The 26145-nt window shown below is 34.1% G+C and overlaps 1 protein-coding gene across 1 annotated transcript in view; it reads left to right on the forward strand.

Annotated features, from left to right (window-relative positions):
• Positions 1-26145, forward strand: part of KIF21A (kinesin family member 21A) — a 154461-nt gene that overhangs the window by 103563 nt on the left and 24753 nt on the right. The window contains exons 13-27 of the mRNA XM_052640567.1: positions 5716-5806; positions 8192-8309; positions 8647-8835; positions 9271-9470; positions 10823-10930; positions 14296-14364; positions 14458-14672; positions 14816-14969; positions 15477-15671; positions 16094-16195; positions 16747-16912; positions 17388-17408; positions 22246-22306; positions 22675-22729; positions 25197-25408. Coding sequence (XP_052496527.1) covers positions 5716-5806; positions 8192-8309; positions 8647-8835; positions 9271-9470; positions 10823-10930; positions 14296-14364; positions 14458-14672; positions 14816-14969; positions 15477-15671; positions 16094-16195; positions 16747-16912; positions 17388-17408; positions 22246-22306; positions 22675-22729; positions 25197-25408 — 1956 coding nt within the window. The remainder of the gene's footprint in view (positions 1-5715; positions 5807-8191; positions 8310-8646; positions 8836-9270; positions 9471-10822; positions 10931-14295; positions 14365-14457; positions 14673-14815; positions 14970-15476; positions 15672-16093; positions 16196-16746; positions 16913-17387; positions 17409-22245; positions 22307-22674; positions 22730-25196; positions 25409-26145) is intronic.

Consider the following 26145-nt stretch of genomic DNA (forward strand, 5'->3'; position numbering starts at 1 on the left):
AACCTGTGAATAGACAGAGATTTGTTAATTTGATGGGAACTGACATTTTATTGGAGCACATGCTAAGTTATGGGTGGACTCTTTCTCTTCACTTCCTTATTTTATGTATCTTTGTTGGGAAAACAACATTAAAATGGCAACAGGCAAAAGGAAACTGTGGCCTTGCTACAGACAAGATTTATAAGGCATATTTAAGGTTGAATAAGAAAAACAGGTTTTGCTATTTAAATGTATCTAAAGTGAACATCAAAAGCAGGATCTTTTCTTTTTTTTTTTCATTTGATATTTGAGCAAAATTTAGAAGCACAGTTCTGAACTCTCAAAATAATAAAAATTTGCAGTTTACTCATTTAGTACTACGATTATTTAACCATGTGTCAAGTACTGTTTTACTTATTAGAAATCTATTGATTTTACTAAACATCTCCTGATTACATAATCAAAATGATTAACATAAACTGATTTCAAAATAATATTAAATATTTTAGAAGCACCACTTTATAAATTTTCTTACTTAAAATAAGCCTTTTGAGAACTTTTATTTTGCAACAATTAGTTAAACTAATCTCTTAATTTAAATAGCTAGAACCTTAAAATTATATTTTCTTTAAGTTATTTAATAATCTACATTCCACAATTATATTCTACATATTGTATTCTAGTGAAAGTCGCTCAGTTGTGTCCAACTCTTTGCAATACAGTCCATGGAATTCTCCAGGCTGGAATACAGGAGTGCCTAGCCTTCTCCAGGGGATCTTCCCAACCCAGGGATCAAACCCGGATCTCCTGCATTGCAGGTGGATTCTTTACCAGCTGAGCCACAAGGGAAGCTTGTATTCTAAAGTTTCTATAATTTATTCTAGAACTTATTTAATATATTCTATAGTTAGAATGAGCTTCCCCAGTGGCTTTGATGGTAAAGCATCTGTCTGCAATGTGGGAGACCCAGGTTCGATCCCTGGGTTGGGAAGATCTCCTGGAGAATGAAATGGCAACCTGCCGGGGTCCAGCCCCTGTGGATCTAGGGCGATTTGAAGGGGAGACGGAGTAGGCGAGGAAAAAGCTTATTTATTTATTTAATCAGAAATATAATATTTGATTAGGAAGAAATAATGTAGTAGGAAAATTAAGTGGAGAAAAGACTCTGAATAACTTGGTTTATGTGGAAAGCCAATAAAATCTCAGGACAAGAGATCTGCACCATCTACATTAGGCCACTGGCATCTGTTTGAATATCGAAGAGTGCCCTGCCTTGGGCTCCCTCGCTCATGGATCTTAGAAGCCGGGCCAAGTAAGTAGACATGGCGAGCCTCCAGGCCCCAGATGTGAATTCAGCCTGAAATTAGAGTAAAGAGGAGACACGGGGGAAACCAGTCCTTCCAATGACTGGCCCAGCCTCTATTGTCTAGAAAGGCCTTTTATATATCTTTTTGATTGTACATAGAGATCAATGGGTAATACAAAATTATGCAGTGTTAGCAGCCCAGACTCTTATCAAAACCAGGCTTTTTTCTCTGCATACCTAGTTGTATACACAAGACTTAGGTGATTTACATCATCTTCCAGCCAAAGGGCCAATTAACATTTTACAGCCTTTTTTCTGATAAGGGTTTGTCAACCAGAAGACTTATTTGTGTTGATCTTCCCAAAGTCTGGTGCCACTCTCAGAAAAACACTAAATAAAGTTACATTCTTACATAGCAAAGATACAGCAATTTATAACAAGTAAAAGGAGTACAGTGATTTATAACAAAAGAAAAGTAATTAACTCAAAAGTCTAGTGTTGCTAACATCAAAACTACTATATACCTTTTTCCATATCCCGATTACATTGATTAATATCCTCCCAGGTGCCTAAAAGATAAACAATATGGAGGCCTGGCAGCAATCATTGAGTCAACAGTGAAATCTGTCACCAATATGATATTTAGCTCTTTAGAAAAGGCTCTGTATCTTTAAGATGCTTTAAGCTTTGTGCCTCTCGCGGTTGGGGGGCTGTAAGCAATTCTCAAGCTGTAAAAAGTCCAAGGGAACCTGTTAGGCAAGCTAGAGAGTTATCAGAGGGGGTTTGCACTGAAACATCCCTTTTAAATGCAGAAGACTAAAGCCCTGAGTTAACTTTTTCCAGAGTGTGTCAGAAGAGTGGAAAAGCACAGTACAATAAGGCAGGCAGATTCTGGTTTTTGGGGTACATGCTCAGGGAATTCCAGGGGGAACCCTGAGGCCTGACTTGCCTTGCCCATCAGGCCTCTCCGCATGACCTTGTCATGGGTGGGATTCCTCACGCTGGCTCCCGGCAGCAACCCACTCCAGTATTCTTGCCTGGAGAATCCCACAGACAGAGGAGCCTGGTGGGCTACAGTCCATGGGGTGGCAAAGAGTCGGACACTATTGAGCGACTTCACTTTCACTTTCACATAGTTAGAATATAATTCTATCTGTAAGTTATCTTAGGACTCATCTAATTAGTTTATGTTTAGGATATTATGTTTATCATTGGGATTAAATTAGGGCAATAAAATGTGAAAAATTTTCTATTTTGAAAGATCAAAATAAAATGTATAGTTAAAGTAGTGTAATAGAAACATTTTCCCACCTTCAAGTAGTTAAGTCCTTTAAATGTACTTAATGAACAGAGTTTGCTTCTAATATTTATATGATCCCTAATGGATAACAAAAGCAGAATTATTTGGTGTTTTAGGACAAGGCTTCTTAGACATGAATGTGCATGTAGATAACCTGGGGAGTTTGATAATATGAAGATTCTGACTCAATAGGACTGAGGTGGAGCCTGAGATTCTACATATCTTACAAGCTCCTGGATGATGCTGATGCTTCTCTCTCTGTGAACCAAACTTTGAGGCAATGTTCTAGAATACTGGCCTTGGAGTCATGACACCTGGTTTTAAGTCCCCTTGAGTTGATAAACTTCCCCATGGCAAAGTTTCTTTTTTTCATTGTCAACAGAGATGTTGACGTTGGTGGTCAAGATGTCAAAGGTTTTAAGTCACTTGATCACTAGTCTTCCAGATCAAAGATTCTGATTCTACAGCAAGTGAAAACTTACATATTTTTCATTGCTGCTTAGACAGTTATTTTAGATATAAAATTTTCCCAGTTTATTGAGGAAAGCATGAATATTTGCTGTATATAACCATTAAATATCAAATTGTACTTTAATAGCTGAAGCTTTAAGTGATATAGGGTAAATTAACAATGTAAACTTACTGCTGATTTTTCTGCATCAGAATTGGTGCAAATAGCTTATAATGTATGAATTAATTTCATATGTAAGAGGAAGTAACATTTGTTGAGCTGGACTCTGGTGACTTGGAGGAAGTAGGAGGGTGTGTTAGGTCAAGTATCTGGAACAAGGCTATAAACCTGAATAAAAGGAAATTTGTGCTGGAACCTGAAGTAATGAAGGAACTGATAATAACAAAAATTGTATGTTGCAACAGTTGCAGATGAAGAAGGGAAACTGCATAGAAGAGGGAGTAAGAAATATCCCCATGCACATGCTTTTTTCCTAGCTCTAAGCCTTAGGTCTATCTCAAGTATAGCACTGCTTGACTCAAAGGTGCTGGCCTTTGAGTCAGATGACTGGATGAGGGGGAATTTCTTTCTAAATTTCCATCTTGAAATGCATGATGATGAAAAATCAACATCCTAAGTGATGTATGATAAGCATTCAAGTATATTCAGCATTTTTCTCTAACAAGTGATTTAACAAATTTATGGAACCTTGCTGTAGTTTACTTGGTTCCTCTCCAGGTAATTGATATTCTTGCTAGTAGTTTCTACTCACTCTAAATATGTGCTGTATTCCATGCATCTTTATGCATCTTTTAATTTATACTGTTTTACTCCAACATAATTAGTATGTGAGACTCAGTCAGGCAGAGGTGCCAGGGAGAGGTGCCAAACAGAGGTGCTCATGCACAGTCATAGGGATGAATATGTTTAATAAATCCTTCATGTGCATTTATTATGCACATACCATGGGTACTGGGCATGTAATGCTAAGCCAAACAGACATGATCCCTACCCTCACGAGACTTAAACAATCTAGTGGGGAAGATAGAAATTAAAGAAATAACTACCTAAATAAACATAAATTAAGAATTATGAAAATTTTGAAAATTAAGAATTTTCAAAGGAAAAGTATTTATATTCATCTTGTTCTGAGTTCAGAAATGTCTCTGAGAATTGGGAGCTAGAGTTAAACATTACAGATTAATAATAATAGCAGGGCCTACATAGGATTAATTTTTTAGCCTAGGAGCTAAAAGTAAGTCCATGTATTAGGGCAGTTATTTAATGGAGCTGAATATCTCAAAGAAATGATAGCTGTTATAAAGACATTCTGATAAAATTTTAAAACTGTTTCTAAGGAAATTTTATTTCAAGAATATTGCTTTATTCAAATATTCTTTTTATTCTTAATGATTTTAAAAAGTTTACTAAAGCACAAGAAGAAAATATTCACATGTAGATTCATTTGAAATTCATTTTCTTAATATTATCTAGCTTGATAAAAATATATGAGTCTGACGAACAGAAGTATAACTTCTGTGCATGATTAATCATGGTTGCTAAACCAAGAAGGGTCAGAGTGATTTTAACTATTTAAAATTTTTTCTTGTTGTGGACTCTTCTTTTTCTCATGGCTACTAGGGCTGAAGTAGTTTAGCTATAACATTATTTGACATCAGTTTGGAGAAGGCAGTGGCAACCCACTCCAGTACTCTTGCCTGGAAAACCCCATGGAGAGAGGAGCCTGGTAGGCTGAAGTCCATGGGGTCGCTAAGAGTTGGACATGACTGAGCCACTTCACTTTCACTTTTCACTTTCATGCATTGGAGAAGGAAATGGCAACCCACTCCAGTGTTCTTGCCTGGAGAATCCCAGGGACAGGGGAGCCTGGTGAGCTGCCTGTCTATGGGTTCACAGAGAGTCGGACACGACTGAAGCAACTTAGCAGCAGTAGCAGCAGCAGCATGCAGTTAGAGCTGTTGTACTGATACCCGAAAATGAGACTTGTTCGGTTGGTGAATCTTGTGGCAGATCCTTGAGTTTCCTTTTAAATCAGTGGTCAGGCTGAACTTCAGACAGTTTTGATGTGTGGAGATCCATTTCTGTGAGAACATTATGAAAAATAGCCCTGTGCTACAGGGATGACCTAGGAGAAAGGAGCCAGTGCTATTACCAGGGGAAATCTGAACACAACGACAGATGCACCTAGTGGAAACAAACCTACTGTGGGCAGATTTATCCTTAAATGTATTAGGACATTGATAAAAATGAAGTTTCTATATCTTTGTATTAAGATGAGAAAAAATTTATATATTTAGATGAGAAAACAAAACTATTTTAAATTTCCATTGAAATTAGTTTGCCTGCATTCTAGCTTATTGAATGTTACTGTGAGTAGCTCTTAGATATCTTATCAGGTGTCATGCTCCAGGGTATAATCTATTCCTCGGTGTTTCTAGAAAATAAGATTTTCTCCAATTATATAAATTCATTACACTATGAGTTGAATGGCAGTTTCTATTTTCCTCTGAAGCATCAGACATAACTTTGCTCTTTGTTAAATGATGAACTCTTGTCATTTGTTTTCAGAAATAATTGATGGTTTTTAAAAATCTGTAAGGAGAAAAGTGAACAGTTTTCCTCTTTAATACTATACACTTTTATTTCTTTTTTTTGAAGTGTGGCTGGTAAAGAGGATAATACAGACACTGACCAAGAGAAGAAAGAAGGAAAGAATATTTCAGAAAGAGAAAACATTGAATTAGAAGTTGTAAGTATGAAAGAATGAATCTGGAATTTTGAGTTCCTGGATTAGGTTATTCTTGGTTGCTAATAACTATGCTAACCTGTATGTAGAAAAGAGAATCAGTTATCATGCATCCATTTTAAACTGTTTTCTTGAGGATTTCTTATCTTCAGAAATGTGAGCTATGAAATATTAGCAACTTATAGTCTTATGCATTATGAAAACATTTTCTATGGGATGATAGAGTACTAAGAGATAAAGTACTCTTTGATTTAAAACAAAGTTATTATAAAATAACCTTAAAATTGTGTATTGATTTATTTTGACAAGAAGTGAAGTTTTTATGCTCTTATACTTCATAATCACACAGTCTCTCTTTTTTGTATTTATTCAGTGAGACTTGATTGCAAATTTTAATATGTGAAGTATCATAATAGAGGCAGGGCAAAATTAAATCATACTGCTAGGCACACTCCATAATATTGAGGGAAAAAGAAAAATTCTAACTGATTTTTATTTTTTTTGTTTTTTCTCTATTTTATTTTTTTACTGAAATGTGGTTGCTTTACAATGTTGTTCATTTCTGCTGTACAGCAGAGTGAGTTAGTTATATGTATCCATATATCCACTCTTTTTTAGATATCTTTCCCCTGGTGGCTCAGACGGGAAAGCATCCGTATACAATGCGGGAGACCTGGGTTTGATCCCTGAGTCAAGAAGATCCACTGGAGAAGGAAATGGCAATCCACTCCAGTGCTATTGCCTGGAAAACCCCATGGACAGAGGAGCCTGATAGGTTACAGTCTATGGGGTCGCAAAGAGTTGGACACGACTGAGCGACTTCACTTTCCCTTTCCCTTTCCCAGTTAGGTCACCATAGATCATTAAGTCGACTTCCATTTGGTATACAGTAGGTTCTCATTAGTTATCTGTAGTATATATATATGTCTATCCCTATCTTTCAAATCATCCCACCTCTCCTCAACCTCCTTGGTAACCATACATTTGTTCTCTTCATCTGTGATTCTATTTCTGCTTTACAAATAAATTCATCTCTATCATTTTTCTAAATTCCATATACATGTATTAATATACTATATTTTTTCTTTCTAACTTACTTCACTCTATATGATAATCTCTAGGCCACCCATACCTCTGCAAATGGTACTATTTTGTTCTTTTTTATGATTGAGCAATATTCCATTGTATATATGTACCACTTTTTTTATCCATTCCTCTGCCAATGAACATTTAGATTGTCTCCATGTCCTGGCTATTAGATATAGTGCTACAATGAACAGGGAGCATCTTTTTGAATTATGGTTTTCTCCAGATATATGCTTAGGAGTGGGTTGGTGGGTCATATGATAGCTCTATTGTTAGTTTTTTAAGGAACCTCCATTCTGCTCTCTATAGTGCCTCTACCAGTTTACATTCCCACCAATAGCGTAAGAGAGTTTCCTCTACACCTTCTCCAGCATTATTCTTTGTAGATTTTTTTTTCATGATAGCCACTCTGACCAGTGTGAGATTTTGCATTTCTCTTATAATTAGTGAAGCTGGGCATCTTTTCATGTGTTTGTTGACCTTCTGTATGTCTTCTTTGGTGAAATTTCTATTTAAGTCTTCCATCCATTTTTGATTGGATTGTTTGTTTTTCAATATTTATATTTAGCTTCATGAGCTCTTTGTATATTTTGGAGATTAATCTTTGTCAATTGCTTCATTTGCAAATATTTTCTCACATTCTGAGGGCTGTCTTTTTGTTTATGGTTTCCTTTGCTGTGTAAAAGTTTTTAAGTTTAGTTAGGTTTCATTTGTTTATTTTTGCTTTTGTCTTCATTCGTCTAGACAGTTGATTGAAAAACACCTTGCTGTGATTTATGTCAGAGTGTTTTGCCTATATTTTCCTCTAAGTGTTTTATAGTATCTGGCCTTGCATTTAGGTTTTTAATCCATTTTGAATTTATATTTGTGTATAGTGACAGAGAGTGTTCTAATTTCATTCTTTCACATGCTGCAGTCCAGTTTTCCCAGCACCATTTATTGAAGAAACTGTCTTTTCCCCACTGTATATTCTTGCCTCCTTTGTCATCGATTAAGTGGCTAAAAGTGTGTGGGTTTATTTCTGAACTTCCTGTCCTGTTCCATTGATCTATATGTCTGTTTCTGTGCCAGTACCATACCGTTTTGATGACTCTAGCTGTGTTGTATAGTCTGAAGTCAGGAAGCCTGATTCTTCCAGCTCTGTTCTTTCCTAAGATTACTTTGGGTATTCGAGGTCTTGTGTTTCCATACAAATTGTAAATTTTTTTTTCTAATTCTGTTGTGTAGTCTCTCTTAATGAGGTAATCAGTTTACTTTGCCAATATTGTGCTATTAATGGACACTTTTTACATCACATTTTAGGAAGAAAGTCAAGAAGTGAGTGATCATGAAGATGAGGAAGAGGAAGAGGAGGAGGAAGAAGATGACATTGAAGGGGGTGAAAGCTCTGATGAATCAGATTCTGAATCAGATGAAAAAGGTATTTGTCCTTTGGCGCAAGCACAAAAATTTATTTTGGGAAATTTTTTAAAACATGACTGAAAATTTTAAGCACTCTCCATCTCATCCTTGTATGCCCTCCAAGACTCATCTTTTATTGTAGTTAGTCATTATGTGACTTCCATTTTTATTTGGAACCAGTGGTATTTCTTGTCTTTGACCAATGTGAACACTCTTTATCTTGTTGCCACTTTTTTAGTTTTTGGTATATTCAGGATATTTTCCTTACAGCTTCCAAGTGAATACTTGAAGTAGAGATGATTTTCATGCTTTGATTATAGCCTATCCAGTATTTTTATTTTTATTTTTTATACTAGCCAATTATCAAGCAGATTTAGCAAACATTACTTGTGAAATTGCGATCAAGCAAAAGCTGATTGATGAACTAGAAAATAGCCAGAAAAGACTGCAGACGCTGAAAAAACAGTATGAAGAGAAGCTAATGATGCTACAACATAAAATTCGGGACACACAGCTTGAAAGAGACCAAGTGCTTCAAAACTTAGGTAAGAATTATATTTAATTCAAATTAAAGTTCAGACTAAATTGTCACATTGGATTTTTATCTTATCTTCCTTTACAGGAAAAAAATTATATTAGAAGTCACATTAAATGCTAATTTATCTGATTATGTTCAATATTACTGTTCATTTTGTTTTTTCATGCTAGTATCTGTCTAGGCTATTTTTTTTTCCCAAAGTCGTGGCTAATTGTTTTAATGCCTTGATTTATGCTGGGAATGTTTTTTAAATTAGAAAGATAAAAATTCAATGGCTGTTAAGTAAGAATCAATATTAAAAGAGAGAGTAATTAAAAGACACCCTGGCCTCCTGAGGTTTGTATTTGGGAAGTAGTTCTTCTCTAAGGTCATGAATTATAAATCTGTAAAATAAATATCTGTATCTCACAAAAACAAATACAAGTATTGTTTGGTCATTTAGGCTCAGTGGAATCTTACTCAGAAGAAAAGGCAAAAAAAGTTAGGTCTGAATATGAAAAGAAACTACAAGCCATGAATAAAGAACTGCAGAGACTTCAGGCAGCTCAGAAAGAGCATGCAAGGTTGCTTAAAAATCAGTCCCAATATGAAAAACAATTGAAGAAATTACAACAGGATGTGATGGAAATGAAGAAAACTAAGGTATTGATTATATTTTCAATTAATGTTTGATGGTAATATTTGTGTCATTTGGGACCAAAAAAAATTATTTTGGTTCTTTCTGTATTCCTTATTCTTTCTGTAACCTAGAAATGATGCACTTCCTTTGGCAGTTAGTAGTTGCTTCCTATAGTTATCCATTATCAGAGTCTTGCTTTGAAATGGTTGAAAATCATGTGGTCAGTAGGACTTCTCTGACTTTAATGGATATTTATCTTTATTTTCTTAAAACTGTTACACAGATTAGCAAAAGTAAAAATATTTCAAACATGCAAAAAGTCAGAGATAATAACAATGAACAATATATTCAGTGTCTAGTTTAAGGTATTAAATATTATAGGTGTGTACAAAACCTCCTATATATCCCTTCCTGATCATAGTCTCCTTTCTCTTAGAGGTAACAACTATCTTGAATTTGGTGGTTATTGTTCCCATGTATAAAAACCTGCACGTTTTTTTCCCTTGACCAAAGAGAGTATGTGAATTCTTGTCTGTTATTGTTTTTGTTTTAGAATAGATTATTCCTAACATTTTGCCATGAAAATCAACGTAGTTTCCTTAAAATAGAAAGTATGGAAATGATCGAAAAAGTAGTTAGGTCATTATGTTGTATAGTTGCTGATGACAGCAAAAATAGCTAAAATAACAAGTGCTTACTATGTGCCAGGCACTGTTATAGGCACAGCGTGCATATAAACTCATTGAATTCTCAAAGGAACCCAATTCCATAGAAATATTACCTCCATTTTATACATTAGAAAACCAAAGCCTGGAATGGTTAAATAACTAGTTCAAGGTCACACAACTACTGATAATAAGTTAAATGCCAAAAACTTATTCTAGTAATAAAACATCTGGACATTGAATATAAAAAGCTTAGAACAGTAAGTAATTTGGTAGAAGTATTAATATGTTAAAAAGGGCTTCCCTGGTAGCTCAGAGGGTAAAGTGTCTACCTGCAATGTGGGAGACCTGGGTTCAATCCCTGGCTCAGGAAGATCCCCTGGAGAAGGAAATGGCAACCTACTCCAGTACTCTTGCCTGAAAAATTCCGTGGATGAAGGAGCCTAGTAGGCTACAGTCCATGGGATTCCAAAGAGTCAGACTCGACTGAGCAACTTCACTGGTTCACTGGATTAATATGTTAGAAGTGTTTTCAAAATATAAATACATTAATCTTACAAAAATAAGAACTGACCATTTAACATGTTGCAAAACTCCACATTTTTTCTGGTTCTATATTCAGAATACAGAGTATACATGCATACATATGATTTATTTAATGAATATTGTAAAAGGGTAATCACAGTAGATATATTTACCTAATATTTTAGGTTCGCTTAATGAAACAAATGAAAGAAGAACAAGAAAAAGCCCGATTGACAGAATCTAGAAGAAACAGAGAGATTGCTCAACTGAAAAAGGATCAACGTAAAAGAGATGTGAGTGGACTCAGTTATGTAAAAATACTGTACGTCAATAATATTGTTCAATAAATGAAGACTTTTTTGATAACTTTATGAAAAAGAGGGACAATAAAGCATTTTTATATGTGGCATTCATTATCGTATATAGATTATCAGAGAAGGCAATGGCACCCCACTCCAGTACTCTTGCCTGGCAAATCCCATGGATGGAGGAGCCTGGTAGGCTGCAGTCCATGGGGTCGCTAAGGGTCCGACACGACTGAGCGACTTCACTTTCATTTTTCACTTTCATGCATTGGAGAAGGAAATGGCATCCCACTCCAGTGTTCTTGCCTGGAGAATCCCAGGGACGGGGGAGCCTGGTGGGCTGCCATCTATGAGGTCACACAGAGTCGGACACGACTGAAGCGACTTAGCAGCATAGTATGTAGATTATAGTAATTCAATATAAAAGCTTATGAAAAACAGTATAATATTACTAAAAGTTTTACTGGAGGCTTATTTCCTAGATGATCAGATGGAAGAAAGTGGCAAATAATAACCGATTATTTCTGGGGAGACCAAGGAAGTAGTTGTAGTAAAATAGTGATTTTTAAGATGGTTCCAAAGACAGAGATTCTTATGAATGTTCCTTAACTAATAACCAGACTTCACTAGAAGAGACTTTACTAAGAGCTATACAAATGTTTGTATTCTTTGACCCAAGAATTATGTTTCCATGAACTCAGACTAAGCAAATAATTTAAACTAAGAAAAATTACATTACAGTATGTTAAAATCTTCACTTTAGGTTATTTGTAGTAATAAAAAATGTAAAACCAACTAAGATATGTGACGGTAGGGGTAACAGTTAAATAAATTATAATTCATTCCATTTAATGGGTATTTATTCATCTGTTAACAATTAGGATTTGGAAACTGCATAGTAAAATGAAAAATGACTATGATTTAACATTAAGTATAGAGTAACATTTCATATATGAATGCTTATTTACAATGACAGAAAAATTTAAAAGATGCATATCAATATGCTAAATTCTGTTGTATTAAGATTATAGGTTCTAGTTGATTGGATTTTTTCTTTCCAAATTTTTGACAATATAGTTATTTATGACTTTTTTTTTTTTAAAAAAGGAGCCATCACCTTCTTTACCACAATATCAATTAGGTTCTATTTTTCTCACCCAACTTTTTCTAAGTTATCCCTAAATAAAACATGAATATACAAGATATTTTAGAAAACAGAAATCTGTTTTGTGAGCTAAAGATGAAATCAGGGAGCTAGAGAATGACCAATGAGATAGAAAAATAAATATGTTAGTCAGATGACTCCCATATTTATAACTATATGTATTTATTAATTTTCCCAAGATATTAATGTATTTTAATAATCAGCCTATTTTATCATTTTTAATACCTGGTGATTTTAGATCTTGTTTATGTCAGTACATTGTTACTGAAATCAGGTAGAAGCACACTCTAGCATATGGTCTGTTCTTTTTTTCCTGCTTTTTAAAAAATTGATAAAACTCATATACCATAAAATTAAGTTTTAAACTATAAAATTCAAGTATTTAGTATGTTCACAAATTTGTACAACAATCACCATTCCATAACATCTTCATCACTCTAAAAAGAAACCCCAGACCAATTAGCAATTACTCCCATTCCTCTCTTTTCCTGGCTCCTGACAGCAACTAATCTACTTCCTGCCTATGTATTTGCCTATTCTAGACATTTTATATACATGGAATCATATAATATGTAGCCTTTTTTGTCTGGCTTCTTTCATTTAGTATATTTTGAAGGTTTATCCATATTATAGCATATATCAATAGTACAGTTTTTTTTTAATGACTATATGTACAGAGCACATTTTGCTAATCCATTCTTTAATTGTTGGGCATTTTGGTTGTTTTGACTTTTAGGCCATTTATTTCATTTTTAATGAAATTTTTGGATGACAGGCATGATTTCCTTACAGTGTATGCTACCTACTTCTTTATTACTAAGTTGGATACAACGATTAAACAACAACAGCATATGGTGTATAGAGAGATCAGTATTGAACAATTAATTCCCAGGACTGGACTTTTGAATTTTATCCACACATATGATGTCTCTTTTCTGGCTAATCATATAAAAAGCTACCATTTCAGACTTTTTCCTCTCTTTAATTTGTTGCTTTGTGTGCATATTCTACTCCTGTCTAAAGTGTTTCTTGTAATATTCAATTTGAATCCTTAGAGAACCAAATATGTTGTGTATGTTATACAAAAATTATGAATGAGCTTGAGATTTGATTTTTAATATGAAGAAATTAAATTTAGTAACAAGCTTGAAACTATAGGTTAATTTTAGTTTTGGATAGTTCATTAATGTAAAAAGATTTATTAGCTTTTCTTCCATGTCTATTATTGTATAGGCAAGGTGTCACAGTGATAAGACAGTCCTTTTCTCAATGAATTCCTGTCTGATAAGATAAGAATATATATAAACTTGAGATGAATCATCTGTTTGAATTTGGGATGCACAACATAGAGAGCTATTTGTTACATTACAGAGTTAAAGTCCTAGAAGAGATGTTTGTGATCAAATCCAACTCCAAACTTTGCCCATGATCACAGAGTTAAATAAATGACAGAACCAGAACATGTTTTATTTTTAGTCCAAAATTATTTCCTAAGTTATATCCCTATAAAATGGCTTAAAATAATTAATAATCTTCTTTATCATATAGACTATCTAGAAACAAATTGGTAGCCAGTTAATTTTATTGACCAACATAGTATTTCCAAAGTTATTATAAAGTGCTAATACAATTAATATATGTTCTCTCTATATTTAAGCCAGAGTTTATAATTGTTGTATACCTTGTAAGGTACCTCTATTGAAAATATTCTAAACTGTGTTTCTTCCTGTTCATGCCTCAGCCAGCAACCAAAACAAAAATGAGATATTTGTGAAGTGTTTAGGAAGATGCTTGCATTTAGTAAGCCCTTTATTACTGCTGTGTTGTGTTTAGTCACTCAGTTATGTCTGACTCTTTGTGACCCCATGGACTGTAGCCCACCAGGCTCTTCTGTCCATGGGATTCTCCAGGCAAGAATACTAGAGTGTGTTGGCATGCCCTCTTCCAGAGGATCTTCCTGACACAAGGATAGAACTTGTGTCTCTTTATGTCTCCTGCAGTGGGAGGTGGGTTCTTTAACTCTAGTGCCACCTGCGAAGTCCATAGTAATGGATGCAAGGTGATTATTAGCTCAGATGCTGCTGAGAATTCTTAGAGTTCTCAGTGAAATGGGACAGTAAAAATGAAGAGGTAAAAAGTACTTTATTTTTCAGTTTACTATTTTAACTTATTCAATATTATTTTATAGCATCAACTTAGACTTCTAGAAGCCCAAAAAAGAAACCAAGAAGTGGTTCTTCGTCGCAAAACAGAAGAGGCAAGTTGACCATTTGGAAGAAACATTCTGGCTTTGAAATAAATGATGTATTTCTGTAGACTGAGAATGAGTCATTCTCCATTGCTATTTCAGGTTACAGCTCTTCGTCGGCAAGTAAGGCCCATGTCAGATAAAGTGGCTGGGAAAGTCACTCGGAAGTTGAGCTCATCTGATACTCCTGTTCAGGACACAGGTTCCAGTGCAGCTGCTGTAGAAACAGATGCATTAAGGGCTGGAGCCCAGCAAAAAATGAGAATTCCTGTGGCAAGAGTCCAGGCCTTACCTACACCCCCAGCAAATGGAACCAGGTAAGCATGTTCTTCTGTTCCTACTGATGTAATCTTTCCATCACTGGATGTTGGACTTACATGAAAAACAGCTCATCATTTGGCGTCACATAATCAAACAAGCACATAAGTAACTATGTTTGTATGTTTTTATATGATTATAGAAAAAAATATCAAAGGAAAGGATTGACTGGCCGAGTGTTTACTTCTAGAACAGCTCGCATGAAGTGGCAGCTTCTTGAACGCAGGATCACAGACATCATCATGCAGAAAATGACTATTTCCAATATGGAGTCTGATATGAATAGGCTGCTCAAGGTGTGAAAAGTAGAAAGCAGATTTGCTCTCTCTTAGCTGTTTATTTTTGTTTTCTACATTTGTTTGCTGGGTAAATTGAATATTTGCCAAGCTGTGCTTTTTTGGGCAGTGGTGATTGCATTGTGTATGAATAGTGAACATCATTTTTTTTTAATTGTAGTAAGAACAAATACCATGAGCTCTGCCCTCTTAATATACATTTTAAAATGTATAGCACAGTGTTGTCAACTATAAGCACACTGTTGTAAAGAATTCTATAACTTACTCATCTTATATAACTGAAACTTCATATCCACTGACCAGTAATTCCCCATTTCCTCTTCTTCTCAATCCCTGGTAACCACCATTCTATTTACTGCTTCTATGAGTTTGACTAATTAGATGCTTCCCAGAAGTGGGATCCTGGAGGATTTACCCCTTCTGTAACTCACTTATTTCATTTGGCATAAAGTTCTCAAGATCCAAGATGAACATAATTTCTTAAAGTCGAATCTGTTTTCTCAATAGCAACGGGAAGAACTCACAAAAAGACGAGAGAAACTTTCAAAGAGAAGGGAAAGGATAGTCAAGGAGAATGGAGAAGGAGATAAAAATGTGATTAACATCAATGAAGAGATGGAGTCATTAACTGCTAATATAGATTATATCAATGATAGTATTTCTGATTGTCAAGCCAATATCATGCAGATGGAAGAAGCAAAGGTTTGTAACTAAGAACAAATGTTTAATGAGAAGTATTTTTATATTTTTGTCATTAAAAGCACTTTGAATTGTTACATGAAGGGATTTTTTAATCTATGATTTAATATAATTCTCAGCTTTTGCATGTATACCCTTCCTACCTGCTTTCTAGATTTCTCTGCTGATTGTGTGATGTTATTTATCATTAATAAAACATATATATCATTTATTAATCCATCTTGAATTCTTAACTGCTTAAATGTTTTATCTTTTAAACTAGACCGTCTGTTTCTTAGAGTAGGGATTGATTTTTTTATGCTTTTCTGAGAAATCTCATTAGCTAATCCAGTAATATCAAATAAATGCATGAAGCAATAGGGTTTGTCTTCTGTTAAATACATTCAGCTCAAGGTCATGATACATCATATGCTGGTTTGATGCAGGAAGAAGGAGAAATATTGGATGTCACTGCAGTCATTAACGCTTGCACACTTACAGAAGCCCGATACCTTCTAGATCACTTCCTGTCAATGGGCATCAATAAGGTAAGATCGAACTACGCTATTATTGAAAAACCTAAGCTTTTGTTAATTCATTACAGTTTTGTTTATCTTTTTCTAATGAACCTTTCCTTTGTAATAAGGAGGGAGATTATTTTACAATGAAAAGTGTTCCTTTTATCTTTCTCTAGAGTTAAGAAAAGTCAGCAGTATTTACATCAATTCCATTAGCTTCTCATCTATTTTGCTTGTGTATTAGAACAGGTAAACAACTTAATCATTTCTTTTTTGCTTTAACAAAGGAAAAGGTAAAAGAAAAATCTCTTAGTGTGCAAACAAACTCAGTGTTCTAATTTTGATTTAATAATGATTCTTCACAACTCAAAAAGTCAGGAACAAATACAGTTGCACTCTCTTTATCTTAGGCAATTTCTGCTTAAATGTTAAAGATGATAATGTTAAAGATGATAATCAAGGTCTATCTAATGTCAAAGTCCGACATCATATGCATTTGCCATTTGATACAGATCTTCATGTAGTTGATTCTGTTTTGTGTGATCTAAGATACATTTTTTTTCTGGGGGGAAATGTTATAGGGTCTTCAAGCTGCCCAGAAAGAGGCTCAAATTAAAATACTTGAAGGTCGGCTTAAACAAACTGAAATAACCAGTGCTACACAAAACCAGCTCTTATTCCATATGTTGAAAGAGAAAGCAGAATTAAATCCTGAGCTAGATGCTTTACTAGGCCATGCTTTACAAGGTAATTTGGATTAAATTCTAGTTAAATAAATTGCATGGTAACTTTGCTCTTTGAGTATGCTATACTCTACCTCTTTCCTCTATAGCTTGATTGAATAGATGCTGTATTTACTTATGCTTTTAATAATTATTCCTTTTTTAATTTGCATGTATAAATTTGGGGGGATGTAATTATTGTCATTACAGGAAATGATTAGTAACTTAAAAATACTTACTTAGCATTATTAAGCACATAATTTTTATGAATTAAAAAAGATCAACAATGTTTCTAAGTTCATTGTTTAAATTATTAACCGTTTCATTACTTCATTCTGTATATCTGTCTTAAAAAATAAATGTATAAGTGTTTGCTATGGCATCTATTCTACATATCTTATAAGTGGTACATAATCTTGTTTTATGTGGGAGTTCTTAACATTGGATCTGTTTTGATTGGAGTATTGCTTTTTGTTTCCTTTTTGCTGTTATTTATACAGATCTAGATAGCGTACCATTAGGTAAGTATGTTTAGCTTTCTGTGTACACTACAGCTGCATGAGTTACTAATTGTTCATGTACACTAATTGTGGTACATCTTATTTAAAACATTTTTATTGACAGCCAGCTGGTTTTTGCATGATCTTCTTTGAAATGTATCTGTGACCACAAACATACTAAGCCTTTTGTCTTACACATTTCTTGATTTTTAAATTCTTAGATGTTTAAAGAAGTATAGTTTTCTGTTTTATTATTTGAACTTCAGTTTTGGCTCTAGTTTCATAAGCCCCTCTTTCTGTTTCTTGTAGGAAAAAATAGGATATATATTCCTTTTTAGTTTTTAAATCTATCTATGCATTTGTCATTTTACCCTCATAAATATCTTTCTGTGTTATATATCTTTTATATATAATGTCTTTGGTTTATTTTTGATAGATTCTCAGTTATTCTTAAATTTTATAGAATTAAGTACATATATTTTAATATTTTAAGTTGAATAAAGCTATGAAAAGAATTTTACATGAATGGATTAAAATAATGTTTATAATTAATATGTTCGAGTTAGAAAGAGCTTAAGAGATATTTGAGTATTGAGATTTTCGACCTCTTGCCTCTACAACATTCATGTGAACTATGCTCACCCAAGAATAATATCTGAGCTTCTCCTGGCAGATAAATATATATATATATATATATATGAAAGATCAGGAGTATCAGGGTAAATTTATTGCTTGCAATTCTCCTGAATGATTATTTTTGAACAGTTTTTATTTAAAATTATTTCAAAATCTGATCCTAACTTTTTTTCCTAATCACACAGCTGTCCAAAGTTTTCTAAAATATTTTTCTTGAAGGAGAAGAATGTAGCTAAAAGATGAATGTAATTACCTCTCTGGGTCATTAAACAGTCTATGAATCTGAATTTATTTTAAATGGTAGAATGTTACAAAAATAAAATATTTGAGCTGTTTGGTATTATTAGATCTTTCTTAATTTGCCCTGTGTGTTAAATCTCAAAATATTATTTCCTTGAGATCAACTCAGTAATACAGATGTGGACTTTTAACCTGCTCAAGCTATAGCAAAGACAGGTAGAAAAATTTTTGATTATATTAAAGAACCATGTTAAGGCTGCCAAAATTCCTGGAATATAATGAGAATTTTTGCCATTCCATATGTTATTAAGTATATTTCCTCTCCTCTTCCTCTTCACTCTCCATCCTTTTGTTCTTCCCACCCCCTCCTCTGCCTTTTCTTTGATCTTCTTCATCCCATTGCTCAACTTGCAGTAATAAGTAAATTCTTATATAAGTCTATTATCTCTTGTAACTTGGAAGAAAAAATCAATGCCCTCTTTGATGTCATTTTGTGCAGAAAATATTACACTGTTATTTGATGAGTGTTGTTGCTTTTTCACAACTTTCAATTATCTATAGCTTAAAGAAGGGTCAAAACAGAGAAGAGGAACCCATTCAACTGATAACAACCTGTTACTCATGGCATAAATTTTCGCTAAGGCCATAATCTAGACCCAGAAGTGCTTGCAAGAACAGCATAGAAGGAGAAAAACATGGAAGTAAATACAGACAAACTAGATGGTCATATGTACCTTGCTTTAAAAAAAATTGTTTCATTTCAATTTATCTTGAGCTTTGGGCTGAGTGCTGGGATTCAAAGATAAGTAAGATACAGAATCTTGCTCTCATGGACTATACCTTACTGAGAGTGACAGGGAAGAGACTTGAGATATGTACAGGGAGTTATGGGATCACAGAATGGGGCTACCTAAAAAACATGGAGGAGTTGATGAAGGCTTTCTGGAACCGGTAAAATCTGAGTTGAAATGTAAAGGAAGAAAAAGATTTAGCTAGGCAAGAGACAAGGTAGAAAGGGGCTAGGCAGAAGAGACACTCTTGGCAGGGAGTAAGGTAAAGCATGGACATTTAGCCACAGCATTATATGTATGAAGACTTCAAGCAGGTTGGTGCCCTAGAGCAACAAGTATGTGGCTTGGGATGATGAACATAAGGTTAGAAGCCAGTACTCCATGCTAATATGTGTATCTTGTTGTAGCCATTGAAGAACATCTTTATTTTCCCCCTTCTTATTCCTCTACCTGTGTTTATGTTGTTCTTCCTAGGATCTTTCCCTACCTTTAGGGATTTGCTAGAAGATTCACGGGGCTCAGCATACAATGGTATTCATGGCAAAGATTAATGAGAGCAATGTAGGAAAGATACACAACTGTATTATAAAGGAAAAGATGCTGATGGAGTAAGGAAGAATCCATATCCAGGCTTTCTTATGCTCTTCCTTCCAGGAAGCATCACACAGAGTATACATTTCTCTCTGGAATGAAAGTGCAGCAACATGAATGCATTGTTCACATCCAGGGAATTCCATTAGACACTCAGCACCTGAGGTTTTTACTGGGTACTAGTCACATACATTCCTTTTATATAGTAGTACCAGAATTCCAGATTCTGGAAGGAAAGCAGGAATTCTCAGCATAAGCCATATTGTTTGCACAAATATCCTAGGTGTTATGAACTATATTAGTTAACTGGTGACTAGAGAAATTCTGAGAGCCAAGTTTCCAGATAACAAAGTCCAACTTTGCAAGAACGCCTTTCTAAGGATAGTAGTCTTGGGCTGCTATTGTTACCCAGTCCAGACTCCCTCTGATCGCTGCACAACAGACCAATTAACTAAGAGATGAGATGTTGAGGCAAGGAATACGACTTTACTCAGAAATTTGGCTGACTGAGAAGATGGCAGACTAACGTCTCAAAATAATCGTCTTATATCAGGATCTGGATGCCAGGTTCTTTTGTAGAACAGAAATGGGGAGAGGTGAGAAAATAAAGTAAAAAGACCATTAACCTTACAAACATCACCTGGAATGGCCAGTCTTGGGGAGGGGATATGTTAATTTCTTGGTTTCTATAGGCCTCCACAGGTGGACAGGATCCTGAATAAAGGCATTTTGGTTTAACATTCAAGCAGAGGGGCAGGATTCCCTGAGGCAGGCCATTATGTATGGACAGTATACTTTTAGTGAACAAAATCAACAGTAAGCAAAGGTTAAGGTAAAATAAACAGATCTAATGTGGAGTCATAATTGACTCTTCCCTGAAACACTATGTCAACTCTTCTCCATAATAACTGTTTGGTTAGCTTCTAGTGACGTGAGATTATGCAACTATGTACTGATATGGATGCCTTTAAGACATTTTGGAGTTTTAAATCTCACTGCTTTTAGCTTTAATGCTTAACGATGAGAAAAGAAGCTGGCACTGGGCTGGAATTATGTTCTTAAGAGTTGAAAGTAGAGCAGTGAGATGATGGCATATCCTGCTGCCCAGATGGATATAGTGCCACAGACAAAGCTCAGTCTTGAAGAGGTGTGTGATTTGGTGAATGTCTCGGTGAAGGGCTCTATCTTCTGGCTAGGTTAGTTATGCCAAACTGTAATCATCTCTAAATAAAGCATACATGCATATGCAGGAGCTAAGCAGTTTTTACTAAGCACTTATATGATGTTTGATATTCTAGCTGGTTTCATCATTCCCTACTAGTTAAATTACTAGTTAATCTTAGCCTGCTTTTATGTATGGGAAAATAAAGACTAGGTTTGTCATTTCTTTCTATTTCTGTGTTATTAACTAATTCAGTTACATTAGCACTCAATATCCTGTCTGTGAAGCACATCCTCCAGCCTCTAAGTATGGGCTTTGAGATACACATTGCCCTAAAGACCACCATTTTCCTCATTTCAAAAAGTAAACTCCTTTTTTGTGGGTCCTATTAGGTGGGCTCCATTTTAGATAATGCTATCATTTATTACGGAATCTCTATCCAGTTGTCTGCTAAACAGTGAGGAAGAATGGGAGCATCTGAGAAAGGAATTAAGAATATGACTTATGAGCATAATACACCTGTATGATATAAAAGTAGAAGTTAAAGGAGATTAATCCTATGTATTTTAATTAACATATATTGTTGAAAATATTGCCTTTAGTTTTGTGAAGTGGCTTTATAATAAATTGTATAAGTTTTGAAAATTTGCACCTGTGTTAGGGGCTCACTGATATTTTAAATTATTTACTTTAAGTGAATGTTTTATTTACTGACTTCCTACTAGTTTTATATGTTTGCCCTTTTCTCTCTTTTCATCAGTGTGCTACTGTTCTGAAATAGCAGTGGTTTGTTTGTATTTATTTATAAAACTATTGCATGGAAACCTGTAGTTTTAGTCTTTTATGTACATGTGAATGAGCTGCATGCTGATGTGTAAATTCTGAATACCTTCACACATACATACTCTCGTTCTACTTGAAAACAAAAATAAAAATAGAAGACAATCTATAAGTACATTGGAATACTGATAAAATACAACATATATGTTTACACTTATGTACTTTTTGATGTTGCCTCAGTAGATTAAAGGGAGCTTGTGCAGTATTTACTTTAACCTTTCATGTTTTACTCAATGGTTTTTCATACATGGAATAAATGGATGGTGTGGGATAAATACATACTCTGAAAATATATTTAAATAATTACACATAGTCAGATAAATACATGATCTCATTTCCATCCTGTGAACACTGTTCTTCCTTATTTTATCATTCAACTCATGGTTTTCCTATCTTAAACACAGTTTTCTCATCCTAGGACATATAATAAAAAGAGTTTCTTAGATTTTTTTTTTTTACATTTCTATTTTGACTCAGTTACTGAAACCAAAGTGCCCATGTTGAGACCTCAGGCTGATGTTTATTATAGCATAGGCATTACAGTCATTCAAAGTGTGACATGGATAATACTTACATTTTGGACTTTTTTTTTTTTTAGAAAATGTAGAGGACAGCACTGATGAGGATGTACCTTTAAACAGTCCAGGATCAGAAGGAAGGTAAGAGAAGCTTTAGAAACTTAATGAGTTAACTTGTTTCTGTAATATTTTTAATAATTTTATCTTGTTGAATCAATTAACATAAAACAAATAATTTTATATTTTATGGCTAACTGAAGAACAGTAGAAATAGTAATATGGAAGCCAAACTAAGTAATGCTTAACCATCAAAAATTTTAAAATAAAATACTGAGATATTTAAGGAAGGAAAATGAACTATTTTGATTAGTTTATTTTTATTTTAAATTTGTCTTTCTGTGTTTTCCATAAGCTTATAAATTTTTTCCATACTTAAACTCATTAGAAGTCATATAGTTTCCTATATTGTTTCCTTTTATACATATGATTAATTATTTATTTGCACACAGCTCACTGTCTTCAGACCTTATGAAGCTTTGTGGTGAAGTGAAACCAAAAAGCAAGGTAAGAATAGAAAATACCAGGTAAACATTTTTTCTCATGTTCTTTATTATCACTATTAAATGCATAGGCCTTGGGCATAGGCAAAGATTTCATATGATAGAAATTTAGTTCTTTATCGTATTCTCCCTTGTAAAAAATTTATATTGACAAATTTCTCCTCTGTGGAACTTGTTATTTACTATATTCTTGTACTTTTTCTGTTAGGTAAGATATGATTATGGAGAACAATGCTTAAAATAATTTAGAATGACAGGAGATTTTTGAAATTTTAACATTCTAATATGTTGCTAAGTTTCTTATTTGTTTTAACATATCTTGAGATGGTTTGAATAAGCCAACTCTTAATCATCATATTGTATTAAAAATTGAGACTATAATGCATATTTGTAAGGCTTAAAAAAAATAAAGTGTACATGCTGTTACAGGTATGAGAAACAACATGGTATATTTCAGATTGCATGTTGATAGCATTTGTTACTAGATGAGTTAACTATCCATTTTAAGATGTTTGAAAACAAAGAATTCTTACAGTGCTTAGTAAATATTTGTTGGATGAATGGATGAAATCAAGACCTGAAAGAATAGTACTGTACTAATGCACAGGATGGATATAAGGCCTGCAGTGGTTAGCCAGGTAATATAGATAAATAATTTGGCTAGATATAAGACAATTAACAGGAATCATTATGATTACCTGAGGTGGACATGGCCCATCTAAAGCAAATAGGCATCACTAACTAATGCTTATTTTTGCCATCATGGAATATGGGCCTAAGACTACCAGATCCTTAACTCTTTAAAGAGTAGCTTTAAATATAGATTTTAATGGAGAATTTCCTTCTCTTTAAAATGCTGAGCTAGCCAATTGAAAAACATCTCCAGGCTTTATATATGGTCCTTGAACTACCAGTTTGGTGACATGTGGTTTGAGTTTGATTATTCTAAGTGACCAGAAATTACCCAGTCTCAAAGAAAACATTCTAATATAGTTTGGATTGAGTCTTAACGTGAAGGAGAGAATCTCTTAAGGTAACTTGGTCTTTCAGGCCCTGTGAAATCCAGAGAGAGAGATGTGAAGTGGTAACCTGAAGGTCATCTCCTTAAAAAAACCACTGTGATTAGGAATTCCCACAAAAATGATTCAGTTGGCAATAGGGAAAACTGATATGGTGAAAAGCTGGCCTGCAAGGCTTCCTTTTTCCAAAAGTTTTCTGGTAATATCTATCACTCTTTTGGTACTGCATGGATGCCTAGTGTTAGTCGCTCAGTAATGTCTGACTCTTTGTGATCCCATGGACTGTAGCCTTCCAGGCTTCTCTGTCCATGAAATTCTCCAGGCAAGAACACTGGAGTGAGTAGCCATTTCCTTCTCCAGAGGATCTTCCTGACCCAGGGATCAAACCCCGGTCTCCTGCATTGCAGACAGATTCTTTACTGTCTGAGCCACTAGGGAAGCCCATAGATGCCTAAAAGGATCTAATATTGTTTATTTTTCACTCATTAAAGAAATGAAATTGATTATATATCTTAAATAGACTTGTACCAGCACTACATTAAATGCAAGCCATATAAAGTTGAATAAAACAGGGTGTCTACCATTTAGAGGTTTATAATCTGGTAAACACTTTGATTATCTTTTAATATATTAGTGATAATAGCCAGCTCTAAGTATTAACAACAAGGTAGTCTCTTTGTTTTTTTAGGAATATGGAAGGGAGTGCTTAAATAAATAAAATAACCTTCACCTGCCTTACCATGCTGCCAAAAACTGATATGGACTGGTGTTGGATATCCATCAGGGAGATTAAATAGCCAGTTAGGGCATCAGGGGAGCAGGGTCATAAAAATAGAGAAACAGATGTAAAAATTGATATGTAAAATTTAAATTTATATTAAATAAATTTATATATTATATAATATATATTAAAATGTATATTAAATAAGTCATCTAAGCCTGGGAAAGAACAGAATTTAGTTGAATGCCACTGCAACTATCTTTTGGTTTAATTTCTTTATTCCTTCTTTTTTTTTTTTTCCTAAAATGATATAACGAGAAAGCTGGCCATTAGTATCAGGATAACATAATAATATTGAGGCAGACTGTGTGGTTTTGAATCTGACTTTGCCATTTACTAGCTGTTTGACTTTGGACTGAGCTATCCTTTACTTTAATTCTCTCATGTTGTGAATTGGGGTAATAATAGTATATACTAATATAGTAAATTATTTAGAATTTCTGGCATACAGTAAGTATAATACAAACATTAGCTATTATTATGACCTCTAAAGTTCTCAGCTGGCTGTATCTCTGGCTTGTCACTATCTTACATATTGTGTTCGACACACTTGCTAAGAAAGACACGCTGAATGTTTTACCTATTTCAAACTAATATTAAATCTCTATTGCCTAATCATCTTCTCTGCAGAAGTTTGCATATGATTGCTTTTCCTTCCCTTCTCTGACTAGGCCCGAAGGAGAACCACCACTCAAATGGAATTGCTGTATGCAGATAGCAGTGAACTAGCTTCAGACACTAGTACAGGAGATGCCTCCTTGCCTGGCCCTCTTACACCTGTTGCAGAAGGGCAAGAGATTGGAATGAATACAGAGACAAGTACTTCTGCTAGGGAAAAAGAGCTCCCTCCCCCATCTGGCTTCCCTTCTAAGATAGGCAGCATGTAAGTCTGGCCCAGCTACACTAACTTCCTTTCTTTTGCCTTTTCTTTAAATAAAATATATATATATATATTATGCATGTTACTAATTTCTCATTTCTATTTTTAAAAATTTATGTAAAGAAGATCTCTAGTTTTCCAAGTAATTTCTGTTAGGTGTTGTATCCCCTAATTTTTGCACATTGAAAATAATTTAAATGAGATGTTCTTTGTATTTAACTTTTAGAGTCTTTCTTAAAGATTATAATTTTTATAAAGGCTGAGCTATAAATTACAGGCAAAATTTATTTAGAAACACCTAAATTAAAGTTATAACTAGAAAAGCACTATATAAACAGACGCTTTAAAAGACTTTTAAATTTGCTCTTAATTATGTTAAACCCTAGTTCTAAGAGCCTGATCAGGATAATAAACCTTGGCTGAAACTGTTGAAGAAAAGTACAAATACCAGTTAAAAACAATACATTTTGCAGCTTCCTAATTCTTTGCCTTGAAATACATTGTATGTCTGGGATGAGTGTACACACAAAGTGTAAATACTGTGTTATTAAAGATGTGAAGGAGGGACTGTTTCCTCTCTCCTCTATGATAATCTCAACAAAAAACATTCCTTTCAAAATAAATCTTATTTAGAAATTTTTCATTATTATCTTGAGAACAAAGATTTCCCTACATAGGCCGGCATGTGTTTGTGTATATGTCTTTTCTTAGTTATATTAAAATTATATCAATCGTTCACT

This window comes from Budorcas taxicolor, chromosome 5 (assembly GCF_023091745.1).
Source record: "Budorcas taxicolor isolate Tak-1 chromosome 5, Takin1.1, whole genome shotgun sequence".
NCBI lineage: Eukaryota > Metazoa > Chordata > Mammalia > Artiodactyla > Bovidae > Budorcas > Budorcas taxicolor.